Source organism: Stegodyphus dumicola, chromosome 10, assembly GCF_044657685.1.
Source record: "Stegodyphus dumicola isolate Sdum_Otavi_A_Nest chromosome 10, ASM4465768v1".
NCBI classification, from domain to species: Eukaryota; Metazoa; Arthropoda; class Arachnida; order Araneae; family Eresidae; genus Stegodyphus; species Stegodyphus dumicola.
Genome location: NC_140777.1, coordinates 117,866,046 through 117,883,345, shown reverse-complemented (window position 1 = coordinate 117,883,345; position 17,300 = coordinate 117,866,046). Strand labels below are relative to the sequence as shown.

The following is a 17,300-nucleotide window of genomic DNA, read 5'->3' as shown; positions in this document are numbered from 1 at the left end:
GCTTAATACTGTGAATAAATTAAGGTTCAAATCGATATTAATTACTTGTTCCACTCGCTTACCACGATGTCTTAATCGTGTAATAGCAGTTCATTTTGAAAAGAATTTGAATTTATTTCTGTAAATAAGATATAAATGGCATGAAGGGAACTTGCGAACAATGAACCAATTTCGTTTTGTCGTAATAAAATACATTAATTTTCTCTCAGGCTTCATGTATTTTCCATTATTATCTAGAAATTAATGCCTTTCTTTGAATAACTTTTACGTTCTTTTCTTGACTCATGGGATCAACAGGTGTTGCCTTTCGACTGCAACTCTCAATTACTTGGATATTTTTCCAAGCTTCGGTATTTATCCAGCATTAATGCTTGAGCAGATTTGTGAGAATGAATTTGTAATATACGCGAGATTCTTGGACTTACGATGATGCATAGCTTGCTCTGATGACTGCCTGCCTGGAATGTAGTATATTAGAAATCTTATCAAGCGAAAGCTAATGACTTAACGGGCGTTTTATGCATACGAAAAACGTGAAGAAGAAAAAGCTGTTGATTTAATGGAGTGTTTTTTTAGGTAGAAAAACTCTTCAGAATGATATAAATTTGTCCCTATGTTTGCTGTCAAGGAAAGTTATATATTTTGGATGGAAAAGTTTTACAAGGAAAGTTATATATTTTGGATGGATGACGAATGAGGAAATTCTTTGTTGTAGGGTATTTGAATGATAACGTGGAACGTTTTCTAATTCGCAGAAGATGCAGGTTTCTGTTGATAAAATGCTTTGGGAGTAAACGTAGGTAGGAAATGGATTTCGAAATTGCCTACAGAACCTGTGGAATGCCTACAAGTCTATTAGTATCCCAGTTTCTAAATATATTGAATGTTGTCCTTCTTTTTTATATAATATCTTGCGGCGGACCACACAAAGATAAGAAATTCATGTGTGCGGTCTCGTCCCATTCACAATCTTCCAGCTGTTACGAGGTGTGAGACGACAGGCTCTGGCATTGCGGGAGCAATAACTTGTTCATAACAACTTCCATCTGCCATTACAAGAGTCATCACTTCACCACCAGTGTCAAAAGATTTTAGTGATCTTCACGGGATTTGTCATTAAAATCTCTCGATTTCAGGGCGGCTGACGCATTAATGATTCTCTATAAACTATATCGTTTCAATTATAAACAGTGAGCGGACATAAAATACAACCGAAAAATTAAAAGGGTGTGATTAATTCAGTCTGCAAACTATTTCAGACAGACCAAGATGCCAGAATGCTGTGAAATCTCGAACAGAGTGACTCTTGCCGCTAGCAAGTTCTTCGCATAATAAGAACAGTGCTTATCTCTCTTATGCATTACATTAATTTTTAGTTTTCGCTATTGTACTGTTAATAAAGCTTCTTGTATATTTATAATAAATGTGTTTTTAGTTCTATATGTAATAAGTCATACGCAGCTTAGCCAATCCTTACATCAGTCTCCTCAGTACTGCAGCGCACCGTCATCACGCCAATCCCATTCCTGTTGCCATCACGTCAAGGCTATTTGTTGCAGATTGGTGGTGAAATATTTCTCGTTCAAGATAGTAAAGTAGTATGCCGCTGTTTATTTTTTTCTGTATCTTGTTAAGATATGTATAGTAGTACGCCGCTGTTTATTGTTGCTATATCTTGTAAGCTTATTTCACAAGTTTATTTACTGCAAAAAGTGATCACAGTTTAATTGGAGTAATCTCTTCTCATTCATGTAATTTGCGCATCAGTGGTTTGAAGATTCAGTGGTAATCCAAGTTTCTAATATATGGTGGTTCAGCAAAACATAATATCACATCAAATATGAATAAATCAGAAATCAATAATCGCCAAGCAATAAAATATAAATTGATTTAATTAATATAATAATCTCACAATCTCACATCATCACTGCGTCACATCTTCCATCAACTCTCAGAACACAGTCAATGGCGCTCTCAGCGCCCTCTAGCGTTACGCGGACTAATCGCAGATACCTGATATTTACAACAGTCATAATTCATCTTGGGACTCAGAATCTATGTCTACGATTGATTCGTCAGTCAATATATTCCATTGTGCCGCGTCTGATTGATTTTGACTCGCTTTGAATCCAGTCACCGTAGTATATTTAGCAAAATATTTTGAGTTCATTTCTATAAAATAGTTGTTCGGAATATTTTTGCTTTCATTTGGAATATGAAGCAACGATACTCCTCAACGGTTAAATACTGCTTTTAGATTAAATAAAGTTATGCATGGGATATTCTACCTTTGTTAAAACGTTTTTATTTACAAGAACGAAGTCCGGTTTAAACACCGCATTACCTTTAAACGAGTAATTGTGTTTTGTGATTTTTCCGCAATTTACACAAACCTGCAAATTCGTCAGAACTTAGTGTATATTAGCTTGCTTGTTAGCATTTGTCAACAAAACAGTTGAATAGTTTGCACTAAATATTACAAATATAGTTCGAAAGATAAAATACTTCAGTGCGTCACAGTGCTTAAGATACGAATGTTTACATTTTTTTTAATTATTGAATCTCATATAGATTGTTTATTTTTTTAAAAAATTAAAGCATAACATTCTTTTATCTTCTCATTCATTTTACAAAAATTTGTTTGTTTATACTGATGACACTTCAGTATTTTTAATAAGTTTTATCACTTATATTTCAGAAAGTTACAGTTAACATAACAATTGGTATCGAACGTGTTCTCGTTTTTTAGGAGTAATAAATTTCTGTATGTTACAGGCAATGCATTCTATAGAATACCTAGACATTTTATAGAATGACTATCATTTTTAGGCAAAGTATGAAATATGTGAATTATTATATACTTTCCCTAGTCATTGCGTACAATGTCTAAGCATTCCACAGAACGAGAAATGCAATTTAGGCAAAGAATGAAAAGAGGTCATGACAGGTCAAGACAATGCATTCCTCCAAAATACAAATGTTGTTTTGAAAAAATAAAGAAAGAATGCCATTAGAAAACTTTTGTTCAAAGTATGTGAAGAAAAATTTAAGTTTTACAAAACAAAATTTATGCCTTTTGTATTAAGAAAAACAATATATAAAAATGCAGAAAATGTGTGAATTAAAGGAATAAATTACTTAAATGTATGGATTGTATATGAATGCATTAAATATATTGATATTCGAAACGAATCAAAAATGTATTCATACTTTGCCGGTTTGTCATCTGGCATTCTATAGAATGAATAGAAAATGTATGAAATGGTAATCGTTTCTTAAATTGCCTGTCAGTTTTCGGCTTTCATAAAATGCCTTGGTATTCTATAGAATGCCGGCTTTCATTCACTGCCGTTAATATTTATACGTTTTCTTCTTTTAAAAGATGTGTGAATGTCCGGATTAGAACTAGTAGCTAGGGACAGTGCGTCTCAAATCGAGAAAAATGCCGAAGCTGCTGCTAACTACTTTTCTGAAGTTTATAACAGAGATGACGATGAGAGAAACTGGTCTTTCTCATACCTTAAGGTCAGTATTTGTATTTACCATTTGTATTCTGAGATTAATTCTTGGTTTTATTTTTATGTAAAATCATAGCTTACTTGTCAGATTAAGAGCAAAGAAATACAGTGATTTAAATATAATAATTCTCATTATAAACTAACTGTGTGCAAAACAATTCTGGATTGTATAGAGTTTTGTAAGCTACTGGCTTAAATGTGGTTTTTAACAATATTTTTTATCCGCATATATTATTACTTCACATCACATATTAATCCTATTGATACAGATAATTTTTTTTTTTACACATGCCTTTTATAATTTTATCAGCTTCTTTTTGTGAACTCTATGTCTGTAACTGTGCCAAATCTGAACAAGACTAAAATCAAAGTGTACGATTACACTGACACATTTCGCTGTAATCATATTTTTTATATGATTAATAATTTCTAAGAAACATCCAATATCTTAAACTTAATCTTCTTGTTGCTTACATTTATAGTTTTGTGTTAAAATAAACTCTGCACAACCCTTTTTTTCTTGGTGACAAAGTCAGGTATTTTAAACAAGTTGGAGAGATTATGCTGCTCGTGTTTCTGAAGTCGCACGTTTGGTTGAGGTATTGTTGAACCAGCTAAAAATTAAGTTTCCTCCAGTTTCCGTTAACTGAAGTTGCAGGCCAAAAAATTGAAAGTGTAAACTTCTTTGAAAACAGCGATCGGAAAAACGTCGAGGAATGGTTCGATAGCGATTCGATTGAGCCGAACTTTCATTGCTCAAATGATGCGAATATTGTTTCAAATGTCGCAAGAACAGAAGAGGCAGAGAGTGATGCTGAAAATACTGACAAGTACATTTAGCCCCGAGTCGGCAATGGTTTCTGTTGAAACTCTATTGATTTTCGTCGACTAAAGGAGATTCGAAAACAATGATAAAATAGCATTTCGGAAAATATGCATTGAGAATCGACAAATATTTAAAGTTCTCAAAAACAAATTAAATTACTGATTTCTTTAAGAAATAAACACATACAATATGCATGAAAATTGAGAGTTTGGATTATCCGTGTTTCTCATTTGTTTGTGACCAACTTTCCCGGCATTAGCCCAGATAATCGATAGTATACTATACAAATAAAACGCGATGCAGCAATTAAGTCGAAATGTTTGAATCTTCTTCTTCTTTTGTTAACTGTCTTTCATTTTAAATATGGATTCATGATTTACACTAATGTTTGTGAAAATTGCAACACCATGGAGGAATTACGCAAATTGAAACAAACTTACAGGAAATGTAAAGTGAAGTAAGACATGCAAATGATTAGAATTACAAAGCGATTGCATTTAATTAGTGGTTAATGTGCCTCCATCAACAGCGGAGGTTGCTATACCAACAACTAACGGAGTTCGAACGAGGCCGCATTCTCGGTATGCAGCAAGATGGACTTTAGTACAACAGTGATGCGTGTTTGGAAGAAATGGATAGAAGAGAACCCAAAAAGACAAAATCCTGGCAGTGGGTACGCAATAGCATAACGACACGGGACGACCCACACCTCATCCTCATGGCTGTGACGGATCGTACAGCGCCCTCTCATGTATTAGCCCAACGTTAGACCAAGGCTACAGGTGTTATGCTGTATAGCTCCACGGTTCGTCGCCTTCTGCTGCAGCATGAATTGTACTTTGAACTTATACTTTTGATTTCTTCTACGCAGGATTCCTCTGTCACTAAATCACAGACGCGCCCGACTTCAGTGGGCACGGCAACGCAGTGCGCGGTGTGCCCTTTTGGCAAGAATTTGATTTCTCCGATGAATCTCGCTATAATCTGGAGTACAATGATGGAAGAGTACGCGTCAGACGTTACAGAGAAGAACGTTTGCTCCCACAGTGTGTTATCCAGCGTCACACCGCACAAATGCCTGGCATCATGGTACGGAAAGCTATTGGTTTTAATTGTCGATCCAATCTAGTGCAGATTGCAGACAACCATAACAGTGATAAGGGAAGTTGTGGAGCCAGAGGTCCTTCCAATTCTTCGACTCATTTCGGTAGCTGTATTTCAGCAGGATAATGCCTGAGCACATGTTTCTAAAACTGCACAAGCCTTCTTTGTGGCGCAACCGGGTTTTGATTCTGCTATAGTCTGTTTATTCCCCCAGAGTCTCCCATTGAGGATGTCTGGAAATTTATCGGCCGGCGACTCGCTCGTACAGCTGGTGGGGGCACACACTAAGATTTACCTTTGGCGTCAAGTCGAAGCCATATGGAAAGCCATTTTCCAGGATTACGTTCAGAACCTGTATGATTCAATGCTACAATGTGTACAGGCTGTCATCACTCGGCGTGGCGGGCACACAAAGTACCGATTTCCGACATTCGTTTTGTTTTTGTCTTGTAAATTTTATTGTTTATTTGTACTACTATCAGTAGTGTGTGGAATAAATTTCATTCACTTCCAACATTTCCTTCATGGTGCTTCATTTTTCACTAGGATTAGTGTATTTTAGAACAATAATAGCAGTAAGAATGACAAAAATTTAGTTTAATAGATATTTTATTCAATTCAAATAACAGAGTAGCATTTAGCATTCAAATATCTTATACTCCTGTCTTATTTGTACTCAAATACAGGAGCAACTTCTTTTCAAAGAATCTCCGCAACTTTTCAGGAGATACCAAGACCGGGTGCAACATGCTCTTTTCCTGGAACTTCTGGTCTTTAATCTGGTGTACAATGCACTTTCCTTCCTAGCATTCACGTTCCTTCCATCTCAGGTATTTATTTTATCTGTAAAATATGACACACCATTTATCTGTACCATAACTCACTGGATGTTATCTAAACATATTCTTCTATAAAAGATAAATTATGATATTCACTCTCTTACCGTAAATCCTTGGTGGATTCCATTTATATACGGTTCAGCGTGCATTCATCAGCACTAAATGCTTGCTGTTATCAGCTCTGGTCAGGAGTTATCGACAATTTTACAGCATTTTCTTCGATGAAAATGAAGCCAAAGAAATCGTAAAGCTGTAAAAGTAACTGGCTGCGAAGGAAGCAAGAACCCAGAATTAATAGTGAAATGACGAATAAAGAAATGAAAGATCTTATAACACCAACGACAGTGAAAGCAGTGTTGATAAAGGAAAAGATAAAACTGCCTCTAACTTAAAGCAAATTTAACGAGTTGTTAAAAAAGGCATAGGAACTGACAGATTTAGAAATGGATATTGACGCGGGAAAAGAAAAGAAGAGGACACTTTATGACAGGCGTTCAAAACCTCTACTTAAATAACTGCGTCAAACATTGTCCAAAGCCAAAATCACTAGCTTTCTTTAAAAATAATTGTATTACGTATTTATTTAGCTGCAACAAAAATTGTTTCAATTAATATTTTTTGTCACTCCTTTTAATTGCAACAGTATTGAAGTTTGCTTAAATTATACAACTAGTTTCTTAATTTTAATTGTACCTAATATATTTTGCCTGTAGAAAGTTAATTTGGCGGAATGCAATTTTGCCTTACGCACAGGTATTAATGACGTAACGGTCCTGTTCCGCAAGGATTTACTGTGGTACATCATTTCATCATCATCCTGTAGCCACATTTATTTATTTATCGGAATTCAAAAGATAAATTCTAATTAATAAACAAATGAGCAAACAAATAATGCAATCGGCTGCAAAATGTTTTCTCAATTGCACAGGAAAAGATAATAATTTGTAGAAATATAAAAAAGTGCTTCAAATTTTTGTTTCTTTCCAAAATATGCTGAAAGGTGTAAAAATCTTATGTTGCAGTTTCTTGTTAAAATCACTTAGGATGTCATAACACATAACTGAACATACCACGGAAAAAATTTATCCGACAGCAATGACATTAAAGGCTATTGATTGCAATAGCACAAAATGCGCTGTTAACACAATGCAAACTCACTGCAATGTTTTAGAGAAGTAATCAGTCCTTTAGTACCTGCCTGTCCTTTAGTACCCTTTTCTAAACATATTTAGACATATTTTATAATTATCTCTTATAAAGTATTAGTTCTGAATTCATTTTTGAGAGAATTTTAAAACGATATTTATTTTATTGTCCTATTCCCCCCCCCAATCGCTTGGAATATTTTCTCATTAGTTAAACTCATCTTCTGAACTTTCGATTTGAATGTCAACGAGCGTTGTAGCTGTGACTGATAAATACTGTATTCAGCTTTAAATAATTACCATTTATAGAATGTCACTGAGTTAGAAAACCTTTAGATCAGCGGTTCTCAACCTTTTGACTAACGTGTACCGTCTAAACAAAAATTTAAAAACTTTAGTATCACCACTATATTTTACAATGATTATTTTTCAATTTCTAAATAGAAATATTAATAATATATATATTGCCATTTGCACAACCTATTGGCTATTTGTATTAAATAGGAACACATTAAAACATTAGATTAAAAATTGGTTACCATTTTAATTATAAAAATTTAAGTTATAATACTTTAATTCTAAAATTTAGTGCGAAATTTGGATCTGTTTAAGAGAGATCAATTTCTTTATTTTTGGTCGTATTTCACTTAGCTTTAACCGTTAATTAGGATCCACTTTTAATTTTGTTCTGTATTTATTTTTCAATATGACATAGTAGAAAATCATTTTTCACACAAACAGGTTGTGCAAAAAGGCAATAAAAATTTAATAGCTTTATTTTAAATGCCTTTAAATTCTTTTTTTCGGTTCAGCAAAAAGTTAACAATTTTTTTTTTTTTTTTTTTTGTTTCCAATCTTCAGTTAGAGGTCGATCACAGAAATTTCTATCAATTGTTCTTTTTTTTTTTTTTTCCTTCAGGAGATTTTTGAATTTGTTAAAAATACTTTGTTTCTTTGCGTACCACCTATTTTTCTCTTGCGTACCACCAGTGATGCGTACCACCGGTTGAGAATCCCTGCTTTAAATAACGTATTCTCTCAAAAAATTAACTACAGGAACCATTTTAGTTGGTTATAGAATTAGCTGCTAATGCAGAAAGAAATAAAAGTTTGATAAAATATCTATGTTTCATTTTAAATCACAAATCGATGATATGATCATAAAACTGACCAAAAAATATTGAACAAGTACTAATTATATTGCAGAAGATGCAGAAGAAAAACGTTTTCAATATTAAGATTAATCTGCAACTGAAATACATAATCCTATTTAAATTTCATATTTTCTAGCATGTAAAATAACTTCCCCCTCGGGATTTGTATATAATTTTTAAAAAAAGAATCTATATTTGAGGAAAATGAATTACTAAGAGGGCACTTCCTGTTAAAATTTGGAATGGTAATTTTTTAGTTTCCTTGTAACATTTCATCCGAATTAAACTAAGATTTGCAAGTTTATTTTATACCTTTCCTTTACGCCTCGTTTCGTTATTTATCGCTCAGTCCAAAGGTTTATGTTAATCTGATTATTAACAACATTGTTTAAATTGAAACTAAGTATCGCATGACTTGTAATAGAGAGACACATTTGGTTGTTCTTTCGTCCGCCGATCTTACCTTTTGACTATTGTTATTGTTGCAGACTGTTGATGGAGAGCGGGAGCATCGTCTGTTTATCGTAGACGAGTCGGTTTTGCCGCGTTTCTGCCACCATCGAGTGAAAGAACGCCCGTTAGGGAGACAAATGTTGGCAGTAGACGAGTAGGCATCTGCAATTGTATTTCCATTATTCATCTGGCAGCAAGCAGCTATAGCACTGTATATGTGCTCACACTGAATGATACCAAGATGTTAATAATATACAAAAGAATATAGTAACATGCAATAAGCTACAGTAATATAAATTCGCAATGAAATACAGTATAATCCATACAGTAGAATACAATACGTTAAGTAATATGCATACAGTAGAAAACAATATGCATTACGTATATGCAATTAATGCATAGACATAGTTAACAAATTTGATTCTTGATTATGTGTAAAATGCTAAATTCGTAAAGGACAAATGTAGAAAATTTCATATTAAAACATGAAACTTCAGTTCAAATGTTCGAGAGTCAAATCACATCAGTTAATGCGTCTTTTACGCTACAGAGATTTTATGATATTATGTATTAAATGTCATTAGAACATTATCCGTTTAGGAAATACTGTTATGCTATAAAATAAAGAGCGTAATAAATTGTTATGCCCTGAGTTATTTTTTTGCGAAGCTCAACCTAGTTCTCCATTCTGAAAGAGCGCAAGCATTGTCTTAACAGATATTCTTTACTAAATGACCTTGTACCAGAAAGCCTGTGTTGAAGTAAAAGTATTGTCGGAAATTAGTCCAGACTGTAAAAGGTTTTGCTTTAGATTAGGTTGCCCAACTAGTGTTGTAACCTTGGAATAGAAATACTGATATTGTATCCAGTTGAATTGTATGTCCAGGCATATGCTGAAAAATCAAGAACTTTTTCTGTATTATTTTAATTTGAATCTTGCAACTAGTGAGGCAAAATAAAGTTAAGATATTAACTATCTTGTGTGCTTGTTACTTTTAGAGTCAGATTAAGTTTTAGGTGAAAGTACGCGCTTTAAAGTAACATTGAAGGGGTGAGTGTTTGATGCAGGTGCTTATTTAATCAGCAAAATTACTTAACCCTTATAATCTTACCAATATTTTAATATACAAAAAGGATAACCATAACTGTAGATTGTATATTACAGTAGCTATTATTTAAGTGTTAATTCACTTAAAAAGTGATAATATTTCTTTTTGCTTACCTTTCGAGATTTTATTTTAAATTAAAAATTAAAGATTCAATTAAGTTTATTCTTACATATGTCAAAAACATTTATATCATCCAGATAACGTAAAATTACTTAGAACAAGTAATATAAAATTTTTTTTTAAAGTCAATTCCTATTTAGGTCAACAATTTACTTTTTATTAAATTTTTTCGTATCTAATCTATGAAGCTGATTGTGGTCTATAATTTCTCATTCTACCCATCTCTTGTAATGCTTCATTATTGCAAGGAAGCTTTCCAGTGAGATTCGAGCAGTTCGGTTCTTCGATTAATATTCCATCTATCGATTCCCGATATTATAGCACACGACTCAAGGCTACATATACTTGACCTGCTGCGAAGAGGTTTCGTCCTAGATATATTACTGCATAATCTACAGTGCTACCTTGCATTTTATATATTGTTGTTCTCCATGATACTATTAATGGTAGCATTCTTCGTTTAGGAGTACCATAGCTGCGTTTGGCGGGGAATTGCATTGATATTGACTGATTTTTGTGAACACCATTATTGCCAAATCCCCATATCACGTTAACCTAGAAATATGGGAAGAATTTTCTCTGCATAATGGGATATTACATCCACTTCATCCAACTCTATAAAACCACAATTCTTTAATTCCATACACTTTAGCAATCTTTAGAACTCTGTCTTCTTGTTGCCACATATTTTTGTTAAATATTACAATCCCATTTATCATAGTCATGTACTATTTTTTGTAAGTTATTATAAAATTAATTTTACAGCACGCGAGAATTCCTAATAAACGGTCATTATTTCTAAATCTTATAATATATTTAAACAGGAATAAATAAGTAGGAATTGACTTTAATATGTGAAAAAACTGTATTAACATCAAGTATAATCCACTACAAGTTTAAAAACATGTATTTGAACTTGAGTGGATGAATAAAAAGTATTTTATTAACGAGTGAAAATTTGAACAAGATATAGGGAGAGTGTGAGATAATAGTAGGAATTTAATAAAATAAGGATGAAATGTATTGTTATGAGTTAGTTGATAGTTAAAGCTACGTGCAGGTAGCGAGGCGTTGCTATTATGAAAATCTATGATGTTTTATCTTTATTTTTAAGATTAGTTAATACGTCATTCAGTGAGAATTATCCTATTCATAGTAATAAATTTCATTTAGTCTTTTATCAGTTAAAATGATAAGAATGGTGCAGTTAGTGTTGTATTGTGAATTTTCTCAAGGTCTCCAATATATTCCTATTTTGCGCACTTGCTTTGACAACTTAACCTTGATCTTACGTTGTAGGAACTACACTGGTTTAGGCATAAATTCTAAGTTTCTAGACAAGCACGAGAGAAAAAGTTTTCGATGCATGAAATTTTCGTTGGATGTGATTTTCTTATTTGTATTTGCATTTTCAGTAGTCTTGAGATAATTGCAGAGATACGCGATTCACATTTTTATTTGTATCAAACACGCAAACTTTTAACCATTACAAGAGCACTAAATTTAATGGAAAACAAGACGATTTTAAAATTAGTACGGTTCTTTAAAGTAAAAATAACACACTGAAAACGTTATTGGAAAGTTCAAACAACAGGAATCAGCGGTAATTTTTATAATTTTGCGGTACAAGTTTCGAAGGTTTGACTACAAGACCTTTTTTCATCAAATGAAAATGAAGTGAGTGAAAACGAGGGATGTCTGTGTTCAAGCGATACCAGTTGTCGTTTCTTATTTTTCAGATCACTACGCCTATAGTTTCTGCACTCACCTAAGCTAAGGTAAAACGAAGATGTTTTTCAGGTACTTTAACTGATATTCCAAATAATTTTCATTATTACACTAAGATATCTCATCGCATCAGAACACAATTGAAATTTACCTTAACTTGTCTATGGAATATGAAATGCATTATAATGAGAAGCAAGAGCAATTTCATTAAACAATTGCAAAAGAATGTTTCTATCTCAAATTTCTTCTCAAAGAAGAAATATGAGGCTACTTGCTACAGTGAAATGTTTAAGATTCAATCTCACCTGAACTAGATAATGAACTAATGGTATTTAGGATCTTTGCTTTTTAACTATTTCATATTCCTTTCTGTTGTTCTGTGGAGAAAGATAAAAGATAAAGAAAGGAAATTTATGGAGAATTTTTATATCAGTTACCAACAAATTTTAATTATTTTTAGTAATGCTATTTTTAACTTAAACCTACTTAAATTCTGTTGAGGACGAAAGCATGCAAAGACAATTGAAATCTGTCTGAGGTTAGATAAATAAATTTGAAATTAACATTAGACGCTGAAAGTTTTTATAATAACCGTAATAAATACTAACTTCCATAAATTCATTGAAAGCGTTATTATGAATATTATTAATATAAAACCCTAGTGATAATTTGTATACCTAACCAGTGATTTTTGATTTCGAATACTTGCATGTTATTTTATCTTCTATTTTAAGTAATGAGCTTAATTTTTTCTTTCTTTCTTGCAAATTTTACTCAGCCTTTTTTATTATTTTATTGTTAACCAATGAAATGTTTTAGAGCGTTTAATTTCTTCTATTTGATGTAAGTAGGAGGAGCTTTCAGAAGTTTCCCGTGGAACAGTACAAACTGGACAATGGTGTAGGAGTACAATCTTAATAGTACAGTTTTGCATCTTTGTGGCTGCGTACAAAGAGAGTTTGTTCCGAAATCCAGCTTCTAAAATAGTAGTTGCGTGTATTGTTCTTTTCTGCATGAGCTTAGGAGAAATGGCAACTACTATTTACAGGTAAGAATAACACATACATTCGCTGAAAATGTAGTCTAATGTAAAGAAAACGCTTAATTTTTTTAAGAATTTTTCTTTTCAGTTAAAATAAATGTAGTTATTTACTTTCATGCCTCGCATAATTAAGTTACCTTTTTCAGTGCCCTGCGTTGGCAACACGTTTTTGAAATTATCGTCTTTCGGCCGTTAAACAAACTGCCTTTTAAAACTAGTGTATTAGGATGATACTCTCTGTCGTAAATGAAATTACACTGCATGTCCATATAATAAATAACTATATTAAATAAGGACTTCAGGTGATCTAATGATATTCTGAACTGATATATTTTATTTTGAAACGTCATTATACAGTAGTATTCGAGAATACATAGTGAACTTAAAATATAATTTCTTCTTTAAATATGAAAATCAGTTTTCGACGTTTAGGACCATTTCTTATTTGTGATATTAAAATATATTTTATTATCATTAAGTTTAATTATTGGTAATACTGAAGAGCAATACATTTTAAATAAAAACTGCTCAAAGAAAAAGAAGAAAAAATGTGCTCCATTTTTTTCCCTTATAATTACAATAACTCATTGTTGGTAAATAATAATACGCTTATCAGCAGCAAAATTGAAACAATATGCCAGAGAAATTGTAAAATATGTAAATTATTTAAACTGACAGGATAGTTAAATTTGTGAGAATTTTTTTAATTCTTCCTTACGTATAATTGTTACACATCCAGCTCGCACTGGAAGATCTGTGTTTCGAATGCCGACAATGGTATTAATGATGTTTCGTGCTTTTGGTTTCTAAATTATCTAATAGTCTGTAAAATTTAAATAAACGATCGCTTTCATGTGTTCAACTGAAATCAGAGAAATCATCTCAGAAACCGATATGCTAGTTTTGGCTTTGCAAGGCCATGAAGGAGAGAAGAAAGTTTTTGTTATGATGATCCAATGATGTCTCGTGTTCAGAGATGTGTTGTTTACCAGCAGTTACCGGAGTCAAAGCGGAATATAAACCTTAAAGAGCTGAATATCGGGTTATTCCAAAGAACTATCGAAACATGTGCGGGATATAATCCCAACAGTTGTCTATAATTTAAACTCAGAGAGATGATCTTTCTAAGTTTCATTTTGGAACAAAATCAGTTTCTTCGAATGTCTAATTCTTTTGCAGCTGTGAATGAAATAGGCATTTCCATAAATAGAATAGTAGTGATAATTTCTACCAAAACGACATTAGAAAGGTTTTAAGATGCTAGTTTTCAAATTTCCAAGCTAAACATTTTGCAGCTGGGATGGAGTTAAGCCTACGTCGTCACTTAGAGTTACTAGATTGTTGCGGAGTATTTCAACAATGAATGTTCGAATATTGAAATAAGCTAATGATAATTTACTTTTCTATCTCGGACGAAGCATTGGTTAAGGGATTGTATACTTCTTTTACTGTAATCAGAATTTCATAAAGGAATATAAAATAGCTCATTTCCTGGCATATGGTTGCAACATAATGCATGTTAGATTAATCCTTTAAGATCACATCTTACAGATACTGACAGCTCAAGAACATATTGATTTAGTAGCAGAAAGATTATAGCAATATTTCTAGTGTGGCCTGGTATAGTCACTCGTAATGCAACACCTGACGACTAGTCCACAAGACAGACATCATGATCATGCTTGAGGGCGTAGATGGTCTTGAAGTGTGAGGCACATAGTCTCGGGATGATAACCAATGCCTGATACGGTTGGGAGATTCATACTGGACTCAAGTTTCATTACTCAGCATTCAGCCAAATATGGGTCTGTTGAGGTGCCGAGACAGCAGTAACAAACAGGCTGTGTCTCATTGCTCCTTGTTGACTGCTGACAATGCATGAGTTATCCACTTACACATCTTGTATACCTTCTTTATATGGTGCAAATTAAGTGTTCTGCAACTTCACCATACTTCTGACTGTTTTCCTTCTCTATGACTGCTTTCAAAGCTTCATTATCCAACACTGTGGTCACTCACTGAGGGATCAATAACAAAGCTCGGATCTACCTGCGTGAACTTCTGAAACCAATTCTTGGCAATCACGTTGTCCTCACTATATGGCTAATATATTCGACCACTGCTGACAGGCCCGTCATACAGCAAACAACCTCAAACGAACGGCTTCATCATTTCCATTTTTCATTCAGTGGAAGAGCTGCGAGTATTGCGTATGCGTAATTTGTCTGTATTATTTCAAGTAAATGCTTGCAATAACCCTCCGTTGCTTTTTCTGGATCGAGAGTCATCCCTTTTACTTTCTGTTTTTTGTTCATCAAACTGAACGTCCACCTTGAATTAAAGTCAGTTCGCAGTTCAATGATTAATGACACAACTTTCGAACTTTTAATAGTTACTGAGGTTCCACTGAGGGACATCATGATGTACATTTTGAAGAAATCCTCGAATTTATTCCCATTTAGAGTGAAGTTACATGACTAGGGAAAAAATAAACTTGTTATATTAAGGCAGCGCTTCTTAAGCTTTTTTCATTCATGACCCCTTTTTAGTCAACGCGATATTTTTTTTTTCGACCTCTATTAAATACAGATTAAAGCTATAAAAATAAATATTGTCTCATAAATAATTTACTTTTTGGTAAATATTGTTTGGTAAATAAAATACATATGATGCCGGCCAAATAAGATAGTGGTTAATGACTGACTATCGTAGCGAAGGGCCCTGGTTGAATTTCGGAGAAGGCATGGACATTGTAAATGTATACTGCCTTTGGGGCATTGGGTAACTCTAAACATATGGCGAGCCGTAAGTTCTCTCATCTGGATTGGTAGTAACGGAGGAAGGTTCTAAGACTTTCGAACTAACCCCCCCGGGGTCCTCTCCCTCAAACCTCGAGTGCAACTGAGGAAAACCATATTGTCACCTATATAGTGCTCGAAGCTCTTGCCAACGACAGGCGTAATCTTGTATATACCCTTGCCGTGATGCATTTCGTAGGCTTGTTCTGATGTTAGACAAGCGAAATTAGTCAAGTAATAGTTTTAGGATTTTGTTTCAAGTATACGCAAATTAATCAAAGAAAATAATGTTTTAATGAGAGTGATGTTCTTGTTTTTTGCTGCATGAGAAATTAAATCTCGGAGCAATATTTCACACGACTGGACGTAAAGCATCTTCAGCGTTTTTCAGTACTGAACAATATTCGGATTTAATAAGCGTTAAATCTGAAAGAGTCGTTTCATATAAGCATGTGGTGCTCAATGGTAGAAGAACATAATATTTTACAAATTGTGGGAAACTCAGTTCTAGCTCTGATCCAGAATTCCATCAAGGAGTTTTGCGCAGTTTCAAGTTTTAAGTTACTCGATAGCAAACTTCTTTTGTGCTTTATATATCGTGTGACTGCTCTCATGAACATCAAGTAACACTATTTCTTTAAAAATGTCATTAATGTAATTTCTTTAAATTCATGTATCTGAATGTCGCGACCGCAACATTTCGCTGGGTCGTTGCCCATATTTTAGGAAACGCTGTTCTTGATTTATAAATAAGAACAATATCGTATTAAATATTCTGAAGCTTATATTTTTCTTTTATATTCTGAATAAGATAATTATTGAATTGAACTAATATCATATAACAGAAAATTACATTTTACAGATTATATGCAGGCCACCCAGAATCCTTGATAAGACATACTTATTATGTCGTACTGACAACGGGCGTCTTACTACCATTTCCTCGGAAGTTGTACAGTGGAATATTAGCCGCAGCAGTCATTGCGGTGGACCTCATGCTATCCAGTCTTAGCTCCTCGCATAAAGAGAATATAATTACTGTGGTATGAATTTTTGATTTTATTAGTTAAAACTGTATGCTAATTTTGAAGGATATAAATGCATTGGCGGTATATAGCTTGGCTGCGATAAATCTATTTATGCTATTATTTCAAAATTAATTCTCATTAAATATCATAAATAAACTTACATATAAGCTAAGAGGAGACCATAATGCCGAAAAATAGGATTAGGGTACTCTTGAACCACGGTAAAAATACAGGAAAAAAATGGGCGCGGTGCCTAGAATATCAGCACTTGCATGATGAATGTAATTGAATAGTTAAGGAAACTTTTAATGTAGCATATGGCTATTGTGAATGGCTACTCGTGCTGTACGGGTTAAGTTAATTGATTAAGACAAAGCAACTCTAGGGATATCTGCTTATGGGGAGGGATGCCTTCGTGTAATAATGTTTAAGAGAA

The 17,300-nt window shown here is 33.3% G+C and overlaps 1 protein-coding gene and 1 long non-coding RNA gene across 7 annotated transcripts in view; one reads left to right on the top strand and one right to left on the bottom strand.

The window, feature by feature from the left end:
• Positions 1-17,300, top strand: part of LOC118187008 (adenylate cyclase type 2-like) — a 153,541-nt gene that overhangs the window by 13,170 nt on the left and 123,071 nt on the right. For all 6 annotated transcript variants that reach the window (XR_015043518.1, XR_015043519.1, XR_015043520.1 and 3 more), the window contains exons 2-5: positions 3,383-3,525; positions 6,135-6,278; positions 12,848-13,044; positions 16,699-16,879. Coding sequence is in view for 2 of the 6 variants with exons in the window: in XM_085825433.1 (XP_085681559.1) it covers positions 3,391-3,525; positions 6,135-6,278; positions 12,848-13,044; positions 16,699-16,879 (657 nt within the window). In the remaining 4 variants the exon portion in view is untranslated. The remainder of the gene's footprint in view (positions 1-3,382; positions 3,526-6,134; positions 6,279-12,847; positions 13,045-16,698; positions 16,880-17,300) is intronic.
• On the bottom strand, positions 5,655-9,273 carry LOC118187010 (uncharacterized). The gene is made up of 3 exons (XR_004757871.2): positions 9,050-9,273; positions 6,392-6,553; positions 5,655-6,291 (listed from the first exon to the last, which is right to left on the bottom strand). It is a non-coding gene; the product is annotated as an uncharacterized LOC118187010 (long non-coding RNA).